The sequence below is a fragment of the Amia ocellicauda genome, chromosome 3 (genome assembly GCF_036373705.1).
Source record: "Amia ocellicauda isolate fAmiCal2 chromosome 3, fAmiCal2.hap1, whole genome shotgun sequence".
In the NCBI taxonomy this organism is placed as follows: domain Eukaryota; kingdom Metazoa; phylum Chordata; class Actinopteri; order Amiiformes; family Amiidae; genus Amia; species Amia ocellicauda.
Genome location: NC_089852.1, coordinates 33,022,719 through 33,038,415, shown reverse-complemented (window position 1 = coordinate 33,038,415; position 15,697 = coordinate 33,022,719). Strand labels below are relative to the sequence as shown.

General features: G+C 40.0%; 1 protein-coding gene across 1 annotated transcript; it reads right to left on the bottom strand.

Moving 5' to 3' along the window:
* Window positions 1-10,679: 10,679 nt before the first annotated feature.
* On the bottom strand, window positions 10,680-11,630 carry LOC136747091 (olfactory receptor 52L1-like). The gene has a single exon (XM_066700048.1). The coding sequence runs from the start codon at window positions 11,628-11,630 to the stop codon at window positions 10,680-10,682; it is 951 nt and encodes a 316-aa protein (XP_066556145.1).
* Between the last annotated feature and the right edge of the window lie 4,067 nt (window positions 11,631-15,697).

Below are 15,697 nucleotides of genomic sequence, written 5' to 3'. Positions count from 1 at the left end.
AGTGTGCGGTGCTTTGCGTCGAAATTGCTGCTCTCCTGGAGAAGCGAGCAATCTGTGAAGTGCCCCCACCATGGCAGCACGAGGGATTCTATTCCCCATACTTCCTCGTGCCCAAGAAAGATGGCGGTTTACGCCCCATCTTGGATCTGAGGTGCCTGAACCGCCACCTCAAGGTGTAGCACTTCAAGATGCTCAACCTGTGCGCCATGTCCCAGGCCAACAAGCCCAGCGACTGGTTCACCACGATGGATCTGAAAGATGCTTACTTTCACATCCCCATTGCACAGGCGCACAGGAAGTTTCTCCACTTCGCCTTTGAGTGCCGAGCGTTCGAGTTTGCTGTTCTCCCCTTCGGCCTGTCGCTAGCCCCCTTGCATTGCCAGGGGGTGCGCATCCTCAATTATCTAGACGACTGGCTGGTATGTTCTCACTCGAGGGAGCAGGTTCAGAGCCACATGAAGCTGATTTTAGGCCGTCTCTCCGAATTAGGCCTCCAGGTCAATCGAGAGAAGAGCCGTCTGACACCAACTCAGCAAGCAAAGTTCCTCGATCACATTGCCATGCTTGCCACACTGGGGCCAGAGAGAGTTTCCTCCATACACACGTGTCTCTCCCTCTTCCGACTGAGAGCTTGTGTAAAGGTGTCCCTTTGCCAAGGGCTGCTGGGCCTCCTAGCGGCTGCATCACAGACCCTCCCCCTCTGCCTCCTCCAATTGAGGCAGTGGTGGTTCAGGTCTCTCAAAACGCACCCTCATCACGATTGAGCACGCCGAGTCAGTCACTCCAGCATGCTGGGAGGTGCTTCGTTGGCGGCGGTGCCCTCACAATTTGACGCTCTGTGTGCCCCTGGGGCCAGTCTACCACCGAGCGGTCATGATGACAGATGCCTCCAAGCAAGGTTGGAGAGCAGTCTGTGACAGACGTGGAGTCCGAGGCAGGTGGACGGAGCCCACACGGGCCCTCCATATTAACATCCTGGAGTTACAAGCAGTACTCCTTGGACTGTTTCATTTCCTGCCAGTCCTATGGGACAGACATGTGCTGGTTCGGACGGACAACACGGTGGTGGTTGCCTATATCAACAGTCAATGAGGTCTCTGGTCACACAGACTCTACTGTGACGTTCTGCACCAACTGACTGGCCCTTTAAGACAGGAGCTTAAAAGAGGAAGTAGGATTGTGGAAGGAAAGGCTTCTTTTCATTCTGTAGTAAGGGTGTTCCAGGTGGGGCAGGTCTTTTTAGCCCAAGCCATGGTTGTTTTTTTGTTTTCATAGTTCTGTTATTTTAGTAGTTAGGTAAATTATGGATTTATTCTCTAATAACCACACATAAACTGAGTTACATAGCGATTAAGGACCCACGCTGGACTTATCGAGCTGTCAACAAGCGACCCGGCCAACCGAAAAGATGACTGCAAGCTTGTGGAGATGTCAGAGATGTTGTACAGATATTGTACAGAGTGCTTTTCCATTTTCCGGTGCTCGGACTGACTAAACTGATGCCCTGAACTATACCATTTGTAAAGAAGACAACAAAGGAATGTGGAAGGGAGGACTGTCCTGGGGAGTCGTTACTGAACAATGATTTAACTCTGTGATCATGTACTGTGGGGAATGGGAGTCCGGTTTGCAGTGGCGTGTTATTGCGATGTTCATATGTTATGTGAGTCATAGTTATGGTATACAGAGTGTGAACTTCTTCTCGTGTGGTTTGTTTCTTTGTGGTATTTATTGTTTGTTTTTGTGTTTTATTTAGTTATGTGTTATGTGCAAGACTCGCATTTGTTGTTATTTCTAGATAGTGTAATTATGAAGGTTTGCTTTTTCCAGGTTTGTAGTGATGTTTGATAGTGAATACCCTGTTGGTCTGGTATCTGATATTTGCCAGTTATACACATCTGTATGGCTCTTTCTTAATGGGTGAACACTTAAATACATAATTGGCTATTAAAAAATCTTCTAAAAATCTATACAGGACTAGGAATATATACAATTTGTATAATCTGTTTAAAAGAATGTTACTTGTCTGTTTTGTTTATTGCTTATTTTGCTTATAAATTATACTTAGCTGCTCTGGTTCGATCCCTAATACACACCATTTCTATTTATGGAATCTGTTTGTTTGTCTTTCTTGGAGAGGAACACCTCTTGATTGCCGTAGCACCTCCCTGGAGTTGGTAAGCCTCACTCCCATGTCCTTGTGATGAGTTGGGAAGGAAACGCAAAGATTAATTCTCCCATGGTATATTAGAATATACCAGGCACCCCAGATAAATAAATAAATGGGGCAGTTAAGACTTTTTCGTTACAAACATCACTTAGACTTGTTGTCTAAGGTCCAAGGAATGCTTTGGCACCCCAATCTGGGCCTCCTCCAGCTCTGGGCCTGGCCCCTGAGCAGGAGCGATTGATTGCCTGGGTTCTGTCAGACTTGGTAGTAGCCACTATTCATTCGGTTCATAGAGTTCCCTCTATGGGGTCACAGTATTCCTAACGCTGTCGGACGTTAAGCACTTGGTGGCAAGATGGCGTTCAAGTCCCAATTAATTACCCCATTGCGGTCATATTACAATTTCAAAAGGAACTGTTGGACCTGGGCATGTCCCCGTCCATGCTCAAAGTGTATCTGGTGGCTATCTCCGCATGTCATGTCCGGATTGATGGTGAGCCCCCTGGGTCTCATTTCTTGGCTGTGCAGTTTGTGAAGGGAGCTCTATGACTGCAGCCTCCTCGCACCCCTTCACTGCTTGCATGGCGCCTTGATGTAGTGCTGGACACACTTTCCCAAGCCCCATTTGAACCACTAAACTCAGCTGAGCTGAAGCTGGTGTCACTTAAGACTGCATTGTTGCTGGCAATCACCTCTGCAAAATGCGTGAGCGAGTTACATGGCCTGTCCGTATACCTATCGTGTGTCCGTTTTGCGGGAGATGGCTCCAGGGTCATGCTACAGCCTAACCCTGTATTCCTCCCGAAAGTGCTGTCTCCATTCCATGTCAACAGTTCTACTGAGTTGATGGCTTTTCATCCTTCTCCCTTCGCTTCAGAGCAAGAGAGTCGGCTTCATCTGCTCTGCCCTGTGCGGGCCCTCAGGTGCTATTTGGAAAGCACTAAGGACATTCATGTCTGTGTTCTATGGAGCATGGACACAGGGCCAGGCACTTTCAAAGCAACACCTCTCGCTTTGGATTGTGGACACTATTACCATGGCCTACGAGTCCACTGTGACCCCGATGCCTGGACACGTGGTGGCCCACTCGATTCGGGGTGTTGCCACATCGTGGGCCCTTTTTCAAGGTGCCCCCTTGGCAGACATTTGTGTTGTTGCAGCTTCTGCCTCGCCGCTTACATTTGCCCGGTTCTACAGGTTAGACGTGATGGGATCAGTCCCTTCCATTGGGAACCCGGTGTTGGCTGCAGTTGAGCCCCAGTAGCCTATGAGCTCTGGTTCCTGCCTTTCCTCTCCCAGTCTGCCCCTGTTAAGTGCATCCTGATGGAGTTATTTGAACCGTGTCTTCCCTTCCACTGGACTATGTCTTCCAGTTGAGCACCCACGCGAGTTGCTCCTGGACTTTTTGACAGCCCTGTCGATGTATTCCCAGGGTCTGTCATGTGACCTCCAGGTTACCTATATAGTTAATTCATTATGCATTGTGTTGCAGTGGTGCATGCATCTAGCCTGTACCCTGCTATACACTCACCTAAAGGATTATTAGGAACACCATACTAATACTGTGTTTGACCCCCTTTCGCCTTCAGAACTGCCTTAATTCTACGTGGCATTGATTCAACAAGGTGCTGAAAGCATTCTTTAGAGATGTTGGCCCATATTGATAGGATAGCATCTTGCAGTTGATGGAGATTTGTGGGATGCACATCCAGGGCACGAAGCTCCCGTTCCACCACATCCCAAAGATGCTCTATTGGGTTGAGATCTGCTGACTGTGGGGGCCAGTTTAGTACAGTGAACTCATTGTCATGTTCAAGAAACCAATTTGAAATGATTCGACCTTTGTGACATGGTGCATTATCCTGCTGGAAGTAGCCATCAGAGGATGGGTACATGGTGGTCATAAAGGGATGGACATGGTCAGAAACAATGCTCAGGTAGGCTGTGGCATTTAAATGATGCCCAATTGGCACTAAGGGGCCTAAAGTGTGCCAAGAAAACATCCCCCACACCATTACACCACCACCAGCAGCCTGCACAGTGGTAACAAGGCATGATGGATCCATGTTCTCATTCTGTTTACGCCAAATTCTGACTCTACCATCTGAATGTCTCAACAGAAATCGAGACTCATCAGACCAGGCAACATTTTTCCAGTCTTCAACTGTCCAATTTTGGTGAGCTTGTGCAAATTGTAGCCTCTTTTTCCTATTTGTAGTGGAGATGAGTGGTACCCGGTGGGGTCTTCTGCTGTTGTAGCCCATCCGCCTCAAGGTTGTACGTGTTGTGGCTTCACAAATGCTTTGCTGCATACCTCGGTTGTAACGAGTGGTTATTTCAGTCAAAGTTGCTCTTCTATCAGCTTGAATCAGTCGGCCCATTCTCCTCTGACCTCTAGCATCAACAAGGCATTTTTGCCCACAGGACTGCCGCATACTGGATGTTTTTCCCTTTCCACACCATTCTTTGTAAACCCTAGAAATGGTTGTGCGTGAAAATCCCAGTAACTGAGCAGATTGTGAAATACTCAGACCAGCCCATCTGGCACCAACAACCATGCCACGCTCAAAATTGCTTAAATCACCTTTCTTTCCCATTCAGACATTCAGTTTGGAGTTCAGGAGATTGTCTTGGCCAGGACCACACCCCTAAATGCATTGAAGCAACTGCCATGTGATTGGTTGGTTAGATAACTGCATTAATGAGAAATTGAACAGGTGTTCCTAATAATCCTTTAGGTGAGTGTACAGCCTCGCTCCTAGACGCACTAGTAGAGCAGCCAGCCTTGCTATTGTAAGCTGAGGGCATAAGAGTTGACCTCTGTGGTCCTGCTTTGTATATGCTGGTTGCAGACAGTCCCTGGTAGAGTGTGACTGTGGTCCTCGCTCCTGGACAGCCCAATTTGGCTCCAAGGGGCCTCTGCGACCCCTATCTGGAGTTGTGTTGCTGAGGCCCCCTAGTGGTCGCTTCGGGGCAGGCTCCCTTATCAGCTTGCTGCCTCCTCCCTTGCAACGGTTTTGTTATACAATAACCCCTCCCCCTTGGGCAGAGCATCATTACACTATTCTGTTGTCTTTCAGGTCAGAAAATTCAATTCAAATGAATTCAGAGTGATAGAAATGTACTCTTCGTTTTTCCATCATCTTGATATCAACCCTGAGGATTAAAAAACCTGCAAAAAAGTTACAACATTGAAATATAATAATCAAGGGAAATAACTACTATGAATATTGTATAATTTCTTTACATTAACAATGTTTTAATCATGTAACAGCAATCTTCATAATAGTTGTAGAACCCGTCTCGGATATAAGTGGAGAAGTCGTCGAGATAAAGCAAACAGAACTTTAATCAAGCCAGCTCGGAAGCACCACGTCAGGAAATTTCCTTCAGTGAGAACTTAATGTTTACAAACATGAGTGAAGCTTTATAGGAAAGTGACGTGAACTTATGGTCGTTCATGCAATCAGAAGGTACAATTCCGGGTCCGTTTACGATCTGTCCTCCCGTGGAGAGGTGATGGATCCAAAAAGCAGATGTCTGTCTTTGATGTGCACTAGGAAGATGCGATCCCACGGTCGTCACTTACCTAGTGTCAATCGCTCATTAACAGAAACAATTCCTGCCTATCTGGAGAAATGATTAAGTCACAAACAAATTTTCAGCAAACAGCTGTAGGCTATTTCGGAACTGTGTGATCTTTTATTACTGACAGGAGTTTCTAACAAATGAACCTTGTTGACCTTTTGCTTAGCCTGCTAAAGCTAATCTGCTCAGTCTGTATACAAGCTACCTTTAATGGTAGTATTAATATAAAACATTATATAATTATCACAAAACACTTTCTTCAACTTTCCTATACAGAGTCTTCAATAGTGATTTTGGTGTTTTGGATACAGTGAGGGAAAAAAGTATTTGATCCCCTGCTGATTTTGTACGTTTGCCCACTGACAAAGAAATGATCAGTCTATAATTTTAATGGTAGGTGTATTTTAACAGTGAGAGACAGAATAACAACAAAAAAAACAGAAAAACACATTTCAAAAAAGTTATACATTGATTTGCATGTTAATGAGTGAAATAAGTATTTGATCCCCTATCAATCAGCAAGATTTCTGGCTCCCAGGTGTCTTTTATACAGGTAACGAGCTGAGATTAGGAGCACTCTCTTAAAGCGAGTGCTCCTAATCTCAGCTCGTTACCTGTATAAAAGACACCTGTCCACAGAAGCAATCAATCAATCAGATTCCAAACTCTCCACCATGGCCAAGACCAAAGAGCTGTCCAAGGATGTCAGGGACAAGATTATAGACCTACACAAGGCTGGAAAGGGCTACAAGACCATTGCCCAGCAGCTTGGTGAGAAGGTGACAACAGTTGGTGCGATTATTCGCAAATGGAAGAAACACAAAATAACTGTCAGTCTCCCTCGGTCTGGGGCTCCATGCAAGATCTAAACTCGTGGAGTTTCAATGATCATGAGAACGGTGAGGAATCAGCCCAGAACTACATGGGAGGATCTTGTTAATGATCAGGCAGCTGGGACCATAGTCACCAAGAAAACAATTGGTAACACACTACGCCGTGAAGGACTGAAATACTGCAGCGGCCGCGAGGCCCCCCTGCTCAAGAAAGCACATGTACAGACCCGTTTGAAGTTTGCCAGTGAACATCTGAATGATTCAGAGGAGGACTGGGTGAAAGTGTTGTGGTCAGATGAGACCAAAATCGAGCTCTTTGGCATCAACTCAACTCGCCGTGTTTGGATAAGGAGGAATGCTGCCTATGACCCCAAGAACACCATCCCCACCGTCAAACATGGAGGTGGAAACATTATGCTTTGGGGGTGTTTTTCTGCTAAGGGGACAGGACAAAAGCATTACATCAAAGGGATGATGGACGGGGCCATGTACCGTCAAATCTTGGGTGAGAACCTCCTTCCCTCAGCCAGGGCATTGGAAATGGGTCGTGGATGGGTATTCCAGCATGTCAATGACCCAAAACACATAGCCAAAGCAACAAAGGAGTGGCTCAAGAAGAAGCACATTAAGGTTCTGGAGTGGCCTAGCCAGTCTCCAGACCTTAATCCCATAGAAAATCTGTGGAGGGAGCTGAAGGTTCGAGTTGCTAAACGTCAGCCTCGAAACCTTAATGACTTGGAGGGGATCTGCAAAGAGGAGTGGGACAAAATCCCTCCTGAGATGTGTGCAAACCTGGTGGCCAACTACAAGAAACGTCTGACCTCTGTGATTGCCAACAAGGGTTTTGCCACCAAGTACTAAGTCGAAGGGGTCAAATACTTATTTCACTCATTAACATGCAAATCAATTTATAACTTTTTTGAAATGCGTTTTTCTTGATTTTTTTGTTGTTATTTTGTCTCTCACTGTTAAAATACACCTACCATTACAATTATAGACTGATCATTTCTTTGTCAGTGGGCAAACGTACAAAATCAGCAGGGGATTAAATACTTTTTTCCCTCACTGTAGATTTAAAACTTGCACATCGCTTAACCTTCTTGAAGAGTCTGAGAAATCCAGAGAGAGATAAAAAGGTTTTTATTACAAGCTGCTGCAAGGAAGAAGTTCAAGAGGCAATCTCGAGAAAAGTCTTTAGAAGAAGTTACAAAATACAGTTTTATGCAGACCAGACAGGAGAGAAAGATAACAGGCCCACATATCTGTCCCATGATGAGTGGACGTTCAGTTTCTGCCTGGCAACTGCTCAGGAAGACCCATATATAATCAAACTGGGGAGAATTAAGGCCTACGTAATGTTTAATATAAAGGGGGTTTGTGTGATGTATCAAGGCCAAATTGCTGGTGAAAACTGGTTCTTATCAGACTCTGTTCTTCTAGGTATCAGGGTTGAACTATAGCACATTAAGACAGTGACCTTGTTTACACAGACACACATTGAAAGAAATGCATTTCTTCACTTCCCATTCAAACTCCTATAGTGTGGTGTTCAACACAACTGAATGGGACCGTGACCTATTCAAATATTCTATGTACAATATGTCCATAAAATCAACACACAATGTCACAAATCTATACTATTACGCTGCAGAACACATTAGGTTACCAAATTACAGTGGATAATGTGGGGGTATAAATACCTAGTACGTCCTTCTATATTTACAATGTAGATGTTATGCATGCTGTCATGTAATTATACAAAGACTAAGACGTGCCAAATCACCATTAGCAGTAAGAAGAAAAAGGAAAGAGAAACAGAGTAAAATGTTTTTGGTAACAGAAATGTATAATAATAATAACATTGATAGCTGTAGTAATCAGTGGCGTATTTGGGGGTGGGAGCCGGGTGGCACCTCCCTCAGGGCCATAGTATATTTGAAAAAAAATTGTGTGCATGGAGCTCCCGGTTAGGGATTCAAACCGGGCACCTCATGTGGGAGTACCCTAGTATTGTGTTATACCTGCTAGGCCAATCGGGTAGATTTGAAGAAGCAGGAGGCTTAATTCTGTACTTATTTATTTGGAGGGTTATGTCACTTGTAATGTGCTCATATTACAAGTGATATACAGTGGTTAAAACTACTCAAATCATATTTGCGCTCCACTATGACAGAAGACTTTATGGGCTAGCGCACATGTACATAAATAAGGACCTGAAACTAATAGATGGAGATGTTATTGATGAATTCAGGAGTCACAACAGGAGACTTGCATTCACCTAGAAACTTCTATTTCAGTGGCGGAAGCAGCTTATTCCCAATGAAAACGCATATTTCTTTCAGGCGCACAAATCTAAAGTTTAGCATCCTCTTCTTTTTCAGTTACAGAGCTCCACCAAAATGTATCAATTTGATTGACAAGCACCAGAAACCGCACCTAAATTGCCTGCATAATGTTAATTGTGTGATTTTTCACTGGATGTGTCCCATTGCAATATATGTGGTTGTGAAGCAAATATATGTTTGTATCAAAATCTGCCTGATCTCATGGAGATTTTGAGGTAAGTTTTTCGACTCCAAGATGACTCAATCACGCATTTCAGGTATTTAATTATCAGTAGATTACTCATTCCGCTTCACTCTTATTATGCCCCCCACCCCACCTCCGTAACTTTCGGGTTGTGATATTGTATCTGGCACCAGTTTATGCTTTAATCCAATCACACTTACAGCAGTTACTCTTAAATCTCTTTTCATAGCTCCTCTGAGACATTGGATCTATGGAGTGGCTATTGATGGTCCTTAATTACAAGATAGGGTTGTGTTCTTTAAAATGTTCCTGTAGCAATAAGTGGGAGGTATCCACTGAGCGTTCATCGAAAAAAACACAATGCAGAACAGTGTCCCAGTGTTATGCTGACAAGTTAATTGTATAAATAAGCTGAATATGCCATGATTAATTAAACAAACAAACCCTATAGCAAGCATTCTGTGCTTAATGATTCCAATAAAATATTTGAACAGGCTTGCAGGTTGGTAAGCACATATTATTATTTTTATTATTATTAATATAGTAAAATCTTACTAGTTAAAAGGAAGAACAAATAGTTTAGGTTATGGATTAAGGTATTCAGACTATTTTTCTGAACAAGTTTTGTAGCACAAATGTTGTGCAAGGAGTTATTGTGGAATGTATAATAATAATAATAATAATAATAATAATAATAATAATAATAATATTTGTACTAAAGCACTGTATTTTAATTTCATTATGTAATATTATTATTAGTAGTAGGTGTGTAAGTATTATTACAATATAGCATTATAACAGGAAAATGAATAGTAAGTGATATTAGGACCACAATGAGAAATCATGGTACTGCACAGCAATGCAGAGAGAATAAGCATAACTGACGGAGATGGAGTGTGAAGAACCCTTTGAAGAAGTACATAAAATAGAATCTGTATTACAAGCTTGGAGGAATCATGTGTGGGGGAACCCTGCAGTGAGACTTAAAGTTTATCAAAAGGCTTATAGCTTTATAGGCCTTTTGATCATACAGGTCATACAGGGAAGGAATGCCTTTGTGTAAGAAAATAATTGAAACCGTTGTTGTCAATGGCATTTTTGATCAATTATAAATCAATAACTTTTGATCTCAGCCATACAAAAAGCAAACGTGCAACACTAAGTATCATGGTGAACCACTATATGAAGTTTGGTTTGTGTAGCATAAGAACTGTAGGAGGGAGTTAATGTTTGAACTAACAGAATAATAATAACAAGAGAACAAGACTCTGTTCTCAAATTCAGATTTATTGATAATCACATAGTGTACTCTATATCATCATCCTCTTCAGTCTCTATCGATCCACTGCTGAGTGAAGGCCCCCCAGAAATTCTCTCAAATCTTTTATGTGGTATCCTACTAGTTTTATTATAAATCTCTTGGGAACATACTTAGTAACAATATCATGGAAAGTATTTAATTATTAATGCTTTTTTGAAATTACGTAAAACAACTATAAATTAATTTTAGTAGACACATTTTTTTCCTGATAAACCTTATAATGCTCTTTCAGAATGAATCACACTGGCACAATTTTTCTGCACTGAACAATTTTAATTATCTGTTCTCTTATCTCCTTTGTCCTAATGCCATAAACAATTGGATTGAAAGAGCCAGGGACGAGTATATACATTACACTGATTAATACACGGGAATTGGAGCTCATTGTATTCTCAGTCCTGTATGTAAGAAAGGCTGTCATGGCACACACATAAGAGATACCTATGACAATGAAATGAGTGACACAAGTGTGGATTGCTTTTTGGCAGGATTTTACTGAAGAGGTTCTGAACACGGAATTGAAAATTTTCCCATATGAAATAAGGATGCACAAGCAGTCCACACTGGTGATGCAGGAGCTTGCTACCAACCCCACTATGCTATTTTTAGTTGTGCTTCCACAAGCCAACTTTACCAGTGCCATATGTTCACAGAAACAATGATCAATGACATTTGAGCAAAAAGTGTGAGAACCAGCCAAGGTGACAACAGCTATGTTCAAAATTAAATTTCTAAAAATAACCACTGCATAGAGTTTAACGAAAGTGGCAACATTCACGTAATCATTATAATGCAGTGGATAAAGTATAGCGACATACCGATCCAAGGCCATCCCCATGAGGATGGAAGACTGGAGAGCACCTATAAAATTAACAAAAAACATTTGGGTCAGGCAACCCAACAGCGTAATCCCATTCCAATTGAACAAAAGGCTAAACAACATTTTAGGGGCAATTACAATTGGCCAGCTCAGGTCCACACAGGCGATGGCACTTATTAAAATATACATTGGAGCATGTAAACTCCTGGTGGTTATGATCACAAAAATGAGAACCGAGTTTGCAGCCAGAGCCAATACAAACATGATGAAGAAAGGAATGAAAAGAAAATGCCTTTGTCCTTTGAGTCCAGAAAATCCAGTTAAAAGAAATTCGGTGTAAGAAGAATTTCCATTTGGATAGTTCTCCATTTCTTTTTGTTTTTCTTGCCTGTACTGTAGGATTCAATCAAAGCAGTTATCTGGAAAACAAACATAAAAAAATAATTCATGGATACAATTGTTTTAAATTAAACTTGACAATCACTTAGTATCAGAATTACCAACCATTTTGCAGTTATATAGTATACCTATATATGCTATTTTACTTTAAGCTGCAATCTTTTCCTTAAACGCCAAGTAAATTAAAATGTTATACCTTTATTTAAAAAAGTGTTATAATTTCAAATCTAATGCTAATATTGTATGTCTGCAAACCCCTCAGCACTTTAATAATTTGTTCATTGAAAATAAAACAAGTATTTAAACATGTATAGTATATTGTATTGAATGTGAATGTTGCAAGAGGAAACAAATAACTACTGAGTTGTATCATATTTTATTCTGTGAAATAATAAGCTTTGTCTGCTTTAATATTAATGGTGTGTAATTCTGCAAGTTACAAAAGTAAAATAGCGTGTGGTAATTAAATAAGAATGAAAAATGCATTGCTGGGTCCTACAGCTCTGCAACATCATCAGCAATAAACCCTGCAAAAGATGTGTTGCTAAGAGCATGATTTTCAATGATTCCACAATTACAATCTTCCCCTGCTGTAAAATAATGATTCATAATAAGAACAATTCAACTCACTACTTCGAAAATAAATCCTTCAGTCTACCATGATCTCTTATGTTAATCTTGCTCCTGCAAAGTCTTCTCTTATATAATGTTTTCTATTCCCTTGACAAGGTGCTTTCTGTAAGTTAATTCTGTAACTATTCCTGTTTCTTAATGAGCAAAATAGAGCCTGCTGTTTAAATGGTGCCTTTTGTAGTAATCACGTAATTTAACTTGCTTAGATAACTAAACAGAATATAGAACTGGGTAACCCTTTAGTGTAAATTCCATGAATGCAGATTATGAAAGCTAAATAACCGAGCGATTCACAGTGAATTGTGCAGGGTTTATATGTATCGTTATGTATGTAGTCGTTTCCTCTTTTTTTTTGGGGGGGGCAGTGAGGAATTTTCAATTTCACCCATTCGCTAATTGATAGGGGCAGGAAGACACATCTGACAAAAGATAAATAATGCTGCTGCTGAATACAGATCTGTGGGTGTCCATTATTATTATTATTTATTTTAGGGCGACTTACAGGATAAAAGAGCAATACAAAAGGGCAATACAGTACAATGTTAAAAATTAAGCATAATACAAATAGTTTCAAAATTACAGAAGTGCATAGTTAAAATATACAGTTAATATAAAATCATGTATAAGTCATACATCCTAGTTTTAATTGCTAACAAGTGCATACAGGATGTGCTGAAGTCATAGTTAAGAGCTAAGGGGAAGAGGGCATAGGGGAAATCACAAATAAACAACAGGAGTACTAGCAATATAAAAGCAACCAGTATAATGAGACAGTTATATAAAGTGGAAAATTACACCAGTGTTGAACCGCTCAGGGGAATAAACTGCTAAATTACAGGTACAGTCTGAACAGATGTGTCTTGAGTATTAGCAGGTGGGTCAATTTTCAGCACTAACGTGGCTCCCAGTTATATGGTTTATTCTACATAGCAATTTCCACTTGTAAGTGTCTAAAATCAACAAACAAAATAAATAAATAAATAACAATAATTATACAAATAATAATACAGAGCAGATTCAGATTAAACCTATATTCAGGAAATATGACCAATTAAACTTCAAAAGCTGCCTAAACAATGTTGTATTCAGAATTAAAACTACTCAAATAATCAACACTTTTACAGCTCTGGAGAAAGTTAAGATTAACATTGATTTCTGAACTTGGAGTGGTCTCTAAATTTTTTTCCAGAGATTTATTTACCCTTGGGAAGACCATACCAGCAGGGATTATCTGCTTCAGAGATACACAGTTAAGTTATTTTCACATTTGATCAAAACTGGAGTTCTTATCTGATCTGTATATATTTGTTTTAGTATCATAATTTTCCTGAATATCAGCTGTGGTGATCTGAACATAGATTATTACAGCCATTCATTATATTTCTGGGAAATTCCATGCTATGTAAGCCAGATCTGTTAAACCAACAACATAAGTACATACATTATTAAAAGTATGCATTTACTAAATAAATATATACAAATGATAATATATCTCTGCACTAACTTTATTGGCACAATTTTTAAATTACTTTACTCAAAGGCTTTCTTGTGGAATCACTAAGTTACTAATGTAATAAATAAGAGACTGTATCCCTCTTCTCCTCATTTCCCCAGGTTAGTTATGAATTACACTTGCTAGTTTAATAGTCCCAGGGACTGTTTCTTTTGTTTTGTTTTGTTTGTCAGTTTGGTTTTGGTTGGGGGCATTGAGTTATTTTTAGTTGTTTATTGTCTGTAATACATAATATATATTTGAAATTGGCAAAGATTTATATCTATCCAGTATGCCAGGCCTGCAATGATATTAATAGAATATGCAGAAACATTACTGTGTGGAAATAGGGAATTCTCTCTCTGATTTCATCTGCTGAAAATACATACCTGTTTTGCAAACAGTGTGTTACCTAGGAAAGATACCTTAGTGTATACTCATAGAGAGACAGCAGTGAGACTCCCCTTAGATTTAAACCCTGTATACACTGTTTTCTTTTTTTTCTTTTTTTTTGTATATTCAATAATTTGCTGCCACCAAGTGGAAGGAGAAGTAAATGTGCCTGAAAAGAAAAACATTTCTTAGAGAACCACTAAATATGGTCTTCTACCTTTCAATAAATACAGTGATAGGTGGATGTAATACATAATATATAATACACATTTGGAGAGATTGATATCTATCCAGTATGCCTGGTCTGCAATGATATTTATAGAATATACAGCAACATATATTCTATGGAAGCAGACATTCTTAAATTTTTAAACAAATACACAAGTGTATCTACACACCTACTGCCAAACCACTTTCCCACAACATTCAATGTGAAAATCTTTCACCGCTGTCACAGTAGGCCTCAATAACAAGGCTAATACCATCTCCTACAAATACATAACTATTTTGCAATACAGTGTTGTAAGAAATCTGATGTGTAAAGAATCCACAAGACAACAGTGAATTAATAAGATGTTTATTGTATAATGGTAATAAAATAATATGGAGAAACAAGTGACAGAGATACAGAGGAACCCCGGACTCAGCAAAGGTTTTGAGCCCTGAGTAAAATAGGTGTGGTAATTAATAGGTTGAGACCTCAAAAGCGAACAAAGAAAGGGCTATATTTTGGTATAATTGATGAGAATCAATGAATATGCATTAAATACTGATTAATATGTGAAGCTAAGGGATTATATTGACTACGGAATAATAAACAATATAGCTAATGAGTAGATATGTCAAACCCTTTGGTACATTTCCACTTCACCAATACTGTAACCTTGTGGACAGCTCTCAGAAACAACAGGAAGGTTCTTATCAATATAGCAATGGTCACCTCATCCCTGAAAGTGTAAAGGCAAGGGAAATCAAATGTTTTGAGAACGGAGTGCCTCAGTCTGCTACAGATTACTCACTATTATCAAAATTGGGTTGGATTGTAAAAATCGTGTAGTGTGACCCCAGCTTAAGAGGGTATGAATTATGATTCATGCATATTGATAGGGTGACCAGATTTTCAAAAGTTGAAACCGGGACATATTGAAAAAATGTATAAAACAAATAATCATTTAAAAATATGTTTTTGTTTTTTAAAAAAGTGTTAATTTCCTCATATCTGCTCCAGTTTCTTCTAGTTGCCTTTCTTTTTTGAGCAGCACGTTTTACAGAAAAAACAAACAAAAACAAAGACTTCTCCTTGTATCATGTTCCCAATTAACATTGACAATAAGTATCCCAGATATTTTCCATTATTTCTATGCGAAATAATTAAACTGTTGCATTATTAAAATTGCATGATTGTGTTGCTTAAATCTGTCCTGTGTAGCCATGTCAGTATGAAATATGCAGCCTATAAATATCTAACTGGTTGTAACTAACTTGGCAGAACTTAATTAATTAATGTATTATTATGAAT